Source organism: Hordeum vulgare, chromosome 3H (genome assembly GCF_904849725.1).
Source record: "Hordeum vulgare subsp. vulgare chromosome 3H, MorexV3_pseudomolecules_assembly, whole genome shotgun sequence".
In the NCBI taxonomy this organism is placed as follows: Eukaryota; Viridiplantae; Streptophyta; class Magnoliopsida; order Poales; family Poaceae; genus Hordeum; species Hordeum vulgare.
The window spans coordinates 523,822,862-523,829,750 of NC_058520.1; the positions used below are offsets into that span (position 1 = coordinate 523,822,862).

At 48.2% G+C, this 6,889-nt stretch overlaps 1 protein-coding gene across 4 annotated transcripts; it reads right to left on the reverse strand.

Moving 5' to 3' along the window:
- Positions 1-2,136: 2,136 nt before the first annotated feature.
- Positions 2,137-6,418, reverse strand: LOC123444677 (beta-glucosidase 2-like). Of its 4 annotated transcripts, none has more exons than XM_045121475.1 (15): positions 6,202-6,418; positions 6,023-6,096; positions 5,754-5,941; positions 5,617-5,680; positions 5,151-5,209; positions 4,988-5,063; positions 4,830-4,901; positions 4,580-4,667; positions 4,172-4,394; positions 3,683-3,798; positions 3,378-3,592; positions 3,176-3,204; positions 2,892-2,994; positions 2,727-2,814; positions 2,137-2,555 (listed from the first exon to the last, which is right to left on the reverse strand). In XM_045121475.1, the coding sequence occupies exons 2-15, from the start codon at positions 6,033-6,035 to the stop codon at positions 2,324-2,326; spliced, it is 1,566 nt and encodes a 521-aa protein (XP_044977410.1). In that variant the 5' UTR covers positions 6,036-6,096; positions 6,202-6,418; the 3' UTR covers positions 2,137-2,323. The 4 variants fall into 4 exon arrangements, with proteins under 4 accessions (XP_044977410.1, XP_044977408.1, XP_044977411.1 ...); XM_045121473.1 differs by having other exon boundaries at positions 4,172-4,430; positions 6,202-6,417; XM_045121476.1 differs by having other exon boundaries at positions 4,172-4,430; positions 5,754-5,898; positions 5,970-6,117; positions 6,202-6,417.
- Positions 6,419-6,889: the final 471 nt, after the last annotated feature.

Genomic DNA, 6,889 nt, shown 5'->3' on the forward strand with positions numbered 1-6,889 from the left:
TGGCTTGTCAGGGCGCGGCGCCCAAAGCCCGACACGTGGCGCACCGTTGCTGCGTGCGAAGAAGCCGAGGCGTCCACCGGAAGCCGGCCGGCCCCCGGCCCGGACGCCTCCCATACAACGACTCCCAAGGCCCGCAAGCTGGATACTCAAGCCGGCGAGGCCCTTCGCGTCGAGACGGCGGACCACCCCTGCTTCGGGACTACTGACGGGGGGATAACCCCGGGGTAGGCTCATCAAGCCTACTCATCTATACTTTGTTATAGAAAGGAGCAACAGCATCCTCAACTGTCGGCTCCTCCTGGCCGGCTACGAAGTATGTGCCGGCTAGGAGTGTAGCCGTCTACTCTCTGGCCGACTGGCCAAGCCGCCAGCCGGCTGAAGGGTACCTGTTGCATCAAACCCTAGGATGTGAAGGGGGCCTTCGATTAAAGGTGAAGGTACCTCAGCATGGGTACGATAGAGAAGCCCACGCATGGCTATAGTGTCAGCGGTCGTACCGCTGACCGACGCCGGCTCCGATCCATCAACCATGCACAGTACCCGCGCGCCAGCGCCCACTCCATTACCTGGCCCGGCGTGGCTACAGTGGAGACGGTCGTGCCGCTGACCGGCGCCGGACCCCGCAAGACGAGTCGGACGTACAACACGCGTCCTGCGTGGAAGCACGCACCAATCCCATAGGCTGGCCGGCGGGTCCCAGAGCCAGATGGGACCTCGCAGCCGGCGGGTCCCTCAAGCGACAAGACTAAACCATAGTGGGCCCTCTGGCCGGCCTAAGAGGCTGCCAGCTGGGCCCCTCATTATGTACTTATATCCATTTTGTAGGCCGGTGGGTTCGACTATAAAACCCCCCGATCCCCCTCCATGCACAGGGTTGGCCATTCTTACACCCACACACACCATACAGGAGAGGTAGAACTCGAGTCGGCTGCTCCTTCTTCCTCCTCCGTCGAACAGATCAAGGAGCATACTGTAAACATTCTGGTTCATCAACCACTTCGACAGGACTAGGGGTATTATCTCCAACCTGGGTACGTCGTGCGTCTTGCTCGCTAGTTACCAATCCCGTTCCCGGAGCCCGTCAGTGTCCTTTCGATCCCAACCACCCTCGATAAGCCTACCTATGGCATCTGTCGTGAGAAAACGACAACATCGATGCCGCCCCTCTTCAACATTGTCGCCGTCGGTCTACCCCGCATTCGCCGGTCTATTCGCCGCCGCCGCTGATGATCTACCCTCCATCGTCTCTGCCCCGCCCATGTTGCTCGATCAACTCGATGACGCCCCTCTTCAACCTCGTCGTTGCCGATCTACTCCGCAGTCGCCGGTCTTCGTCCACCCTCCTCATTCCTTCCTTCACCCCCTTCTTCCTCCCCCTTTCCTTCCCCTAACTCCCTCCATCCATCCTTCCTGCCTTGTAGATCTATGGAGTAAAAAAAATCTTCATATTTATACATAGCTGAAGTAATGTTTATTGTTCAGAATATGTTCAAACGGTGATGTTTATTGCGAAGTTATATTTGCGTCAAAAAAAATTATTGATGCATCCTATCTCGGATAAAGGCTACCAAACACATTCTTAACTAAGAATCAGCTCTATCACGTGCTTCTACACACTTTGTGAGGAATAGACGCGGTCTCTAGTTAAGAGCAAGCTTTATCAGAACCGTGCCTGGAGCCGCACCTGGGCGGCACGCAACGCAGCCGCGCACGGCGGTGGGAGCCGCGGACGAGCGGAGGCTCCGAGCACTGGGCGAGCGAGACGGGGATGAGGTCACCGGTGGGATGGCACGATTGGTAATGGGGTGCGTTGCACTTTGATTTCAACCAGAATAAATAGAGGGAGAAAGGGCAGAAATGCTGCAACTTTTACGCGACACGAAATCTTCAGTGTCTAGCTCATTGTCTTCCTCTGTTTCGGCTGACAGTTTTTGCGTCCCGGCGGTAGCTTTGGAACCTGAAACCACACTGGAGCGTGATCTAGTACAACATTCTCTGGTCTTGTGTGTCCATGAGAACGCCGTAGCCTCAGACCCTGCCTCTGTAACTCGTTGGTTTTCTGAAAGCTATGTGGAAATATCTATGTAGTGTAACTCAAGGTTTTCTGTAATAAGGGCCTATGTAGCAGCAAAGAAATGCATCACATGCAATTCGAGCATTTCATTTCTTCAACTTGCTCTGAAAATGATGGTTTTCTAAAGGAAATAATTAAGAAAATAGTGGTTACAGAAGTATTGGTATCTACTGGTAATGTAATCCGAGAATAGCGCTTCCTGATCGAAACCTCACGCGCACGCATACGCGGTTGCACTGGACTCGGGAGTCAAGACACCAGGTTCAGCGCCTGGTTCACCCGCGTCCTCCACACCAGTGCAGAGGATCCGTTGTGCTTGAGGAAGCCGGAGTACCAGCGAGCAGAGAGCCTGGCTTGCCGCGGTAGCCTCTCATCGGCGAAGTCGACCTGGTACAGCCCGTACCTCGACTGGTACCCGGCCAGGAGCTCAAACAGGTCCAGGAATGCCCAGGCGAAGTAGCCTCTCACGTCGGCTCCATTCCTGCACAACAAGAGAGCAGATACACAGAACAGTAAGCTGGAAATGTTTTGAACTTCCGAATTGCAGTTGCTTTTGGAGTGCATGAATGAACTGGGCGAGCTGCTTTGTTGCACTACTGTTTTGAAACTAAATGCTGAAGAAACTGCATGTGCTTGGTTGGTCTCGAAGCACCTCATCGCCTTCAGTGTGCTCTCCATGTAGCTGCTCAGGTAGCCGATCCTGTCGGTGTCATCCAGACTGTCATCGGCAGATCCGATACCTGAAACAAACCCCACGATTGAAAATGCAGCTTTGTTTGTTGACGGAGAATTGCTTCTGGCTGGGAATTCTACTTGCCATTCTCTTGGACATAGATGGGAAGGTTCCCGTAGGTTTCTTTTAGGTACTCCAGTGCAAGCTGCAACCCTTTGGGATCACTTGGAACATTTGTTGGGGGACCCTGCAGACCATCAAAGACTATCTCAGTTATCGTCAAGTTTATGATATCCGTTTTGTATGCGAGTTTTTCTTGTCCAAACTCTTGATTCAATTCGGAGCATATAATCCAATGGATGAGCAGTGCATGGTCCAAAGAACCCGAGTTAGCAACTTCTTTGCACATTGTTGACATAAACTTTTACCTGACCAGCTGGCGGGTCGGTCCTAGAACCTGCATCATACAAAGGAACCACTTGTTAGAACGGTACACAACTCTTGGCTTGCCGTTGTGTGCTTGTATGTACAATACCGCAGCTATGAGTTCCAAAAAAAAGAATCAAATTGCACATCCACATGGCTCACAACTATGAGTTCCTAGTATCACTGCCCGAAAAAGATACTTACGCCTTAAATCAACTGACATGTCTGCAGTGTAGTCTCGAACACCTGTATCTAGAGGGTGATCATTCACGTAGACAGAAAAGTAGTGATTTATTCCAATAAAATCTAAAGAACCCTTGATAAGTTCAGATTGAGCTTTTGTGAAGGGTGGAAGACGAGAGCCGGCATTCTTCTTCATTACTTGTGGGTAGTCCCCAAACACCAATGGCTCTAGTATCCTGTCAGTACCGCACTTAAGATCTCAACAATGCACGGATTATGTAGGTTAAGTGCTTCCAGTGACAAAAATGGAGTTAAAAAAATCATACCAGCCATACAAGAAATCTTTACATCTCTGAGTTGCTTCTAGATCCACGGTGGCATTTGTCAGTGGATAACTCCAGTAGGAGTATATATTTATGCCAACAATTCCTTTTTGCTTGTGCTGCATCCAAAAGGTTCCTTCTTATTTTTTATGAGTCTATGCCTCCGAAAATTTTGCATCGTAACAGGGAAGCAACGGAGAATGGAATACTTATTTTAGCAAAAGAAAAGGCAGGAGCACTGCCACTCCATTGGTGGAATAAGAGTCTATACACACCCCTATTTTGAATGTAATAAGGCCAGAACCTAAACAATATAAACCGACTATTTCCCCATGATATACTGCTGTCAAAGAGGAATTAAAATATGATTAATGTGTACATGACTGCAAATGATGCCACTGTTGAGAAAAGCCTAAGATTGCTTAGTGTCGCACTTTTCGAAGAAACTAAGTAGCACCAAAAATATTTTGAGTAGAAGACTATTTTACTTACTTGATACTTTTCTCTGTACAGGCTGAAAACCGACGCGTGCGCCATAAGGGTATTATTAGCAGCTATATATGGTTCGATGCTAGAATTCCCAGCAGTGCACTTTGTTGCTCCAAATGGATCTGAGCAACGGCCAGGAGGGAACAGGGCATTGCCATAAGAGCCAAGTACACCGATGTTGGCCTCATCCATAGTCGTCCAGGATGCAACCCTATCGCCGAATTCCCTGAAGCAAACATCTGCATATGCTGTGAAATCTTCACTGCATTTTTTGAATAAAGAAATATGAATATGGCAAAAATATTATGTCATAAGTATGTCAATGATAATATAAAATTACCACTGGATTCTCCAAAGAAAGAATTCCTGCTACAGTGGAGTTGTTTATTTTATAGTGAAATATGAACTTACACAATTCTGGGGCTTAACCATCCACCATACTGGTCTTCGAGAATTTGGGGGAGATCTACATGGTGAAGTGTGATATGTACTTGAATTCCTGGATACAAATCACAGGACGGGTAGGTTCGAATGATCAATGCCTTCAGGTTTTATTCCGTATGCTTGTTGAAATGAAAAGTCATTTACGTCGATTATACAAATTATGAAGCTAACAATTGACTGCAGTTATATATTTTCAAGGTCTTGAAAATATAACTACCATGATTCACTAGTTCATCAATGAGGTTATTGTAGTACTCTAACCCTTTGGGATTGACAGCTCCGCGTCCATCTGCAAACCCAAAATTTCAGAAACAGTAAGATAAATTAGAAAACTAAAGTGGATGGTTGTGGTAGAACTTATGAGGAATTATGTACTTGGAATGAGCCTTGACCAGGAGATGGAGAACCTATAGGCCTCTAGGCCTGTCTCAGACATGAGCTTGACATCCTCCTGCAACATCAGATAAGCCTGATTTATTTGAGAACTATATTAAAGCAGAGAAACGGTCAAGATTTTGCAGTCCCTCTTATTATTCACCATGTATTTGTGGTACCCATCTGCAGCAACATCTCCCGTGCTTTTGTCTGGCATACTGCCTGCAAGACCAAACCAAACTGTAAAAATTGACCTAACTGCGTCAAATTCTGGTCTTGGCTATTGCAAATCCCAACTTTTCATGTTCAGCTACTCTAAATTTAGTGATGGTAAGCAACGGAGATGCTCCATAAAACTGTTCTGCCAAGAAAGAACTGGTTTTAAATATTTATACTCAATGCTCAAGGTTCTATTTCTTAGGCATTTGAAATAAAAACATAGAAAATGCCCACAGATAATATGCACACATGCTAAAACAAAATGTAGTTGCAGCACTGGGAAACTAGAGTTATACTTATTTCACAAACAAGTACTCCTTCTGCAAATCAGTATAAGACGTTTTAGAGACCTGACACAAGGCTCTAAAATATCTTATACTTGCTTATTTACAGAGGCGGTAGCAACCAACCTGCGTGAGTGAAAATGTCCCAACTGCTTGGGCTCCTGCCATCCTCGGCAACAGCACCCTCATACTGCAAGCAGAAGAGAAATGAAGATTCGTTAAATTTACGACGGCACCGGATGGACTAAACACGCCCAGCTTACTTGATATGCCGAGGTTCCAGCTCCAAAGACGAATTCCCGTGGGAAATCGCTTCTTGTGAAGCCAAGATCAGCCGCCGCTGCATCCTGAACCCGGAGGGACAGCAGGAGGCAGAAGAAGGCAGCAGCACCCAAACTCATGTTATGCCTGTGCCAGCAAGCAACCTCAGGGGACGCAACCTGACCTACTACTGCAATAATGTCTCTTTACAGTCAGACCTCGTGATCCTCGTGGACATGTGCAGCGACAATGCAGCGACGGAAACATTTATCTGGAATGCACATGCATTTCCCTTTCTTCGCACTGTACTGCTCCCTTCAGCATCCCACGAGCCCCGCCACCAATCTGGCCGAATTCGCCACAGATCTGATTAAGACAAGGCACGCTCATTTGGAAAACTAATGCCCTGCGAAGCACAGGAATGGCAGGAAAAAAATGACGAGGCCGCACAGTTGGGCCGTGTGCCGAAAAACAACGAGCGGGGCGGATGGTGGGCATCAGCAGTTCGCTCTGAAGGAATCTCGGAAACAATCGGTGGAAGATGACTGGCTAGATGGAAATCTGCAGCCGGCTGGCCGGCAGGGGAACGGAGAGCTTGGCGGCGGCGCCGAGATTGAGCCCACGGTTTAACAGAGGAATGGAGGTCCCCAAGTAGAGAGGAAGAAGAAATGGTTAAGAGCAACTCGAACGGGCCGACCAAAAAGAAGGCGATTTTATCCGCCTTTTTATCCGTTTAAGTCGGTCAGCCGTTTTCACGTTTGGTCAACGCATGCATCCAACGCTGACTCGATCCATTTTAACGGTGTGAGAAAAATGTATGAATACTTAAAATAAAAAACAACATTAATTAAACATTAAAGTCGACCACGAAGGCTGGCGAGAGTCCACGCGTCTACATTTGCATTCAAGAGTATTAAAAATAAACTAAACTACGAGGCGGCGCGTTGTCCTAGGCGTCGTCATCGTCGTCCTTGGGGTCCGTGAGGTCGATGAGCGTCAGCGCAGGGCCGGCCCAGGGGAACGCCGTGTTTCAGAGGGCGTTCATGTCGAGCTCGACGCCGCGCTCGAGCATCTCAAGGTACTCACTGTGGCGACGCTCCTTGACCAGTCGTCGCTGGCGCCAATGTTCGAGGTACGC

Excerpts from the sequence above, each read along its gene's own strand:
- LOC123444677 (XM_045121473.1), bottom strand. Across the intron at positions 3,205-3,377 it reads CATGTCAGTTGATTTAAGGC|GTTCTAGGACCGACCCGCCA; the intron begins GTAAGTATCTTT and ends TGTATGATGCAG. Across the intron at positions 2,556-2,726 it reads AGCACACTGAAGGCGATGAG|GAATGGAGCCGACGTGAGAG; the intron begins GTGCTTCGAGAC and ends CTTGTTGTGCAG.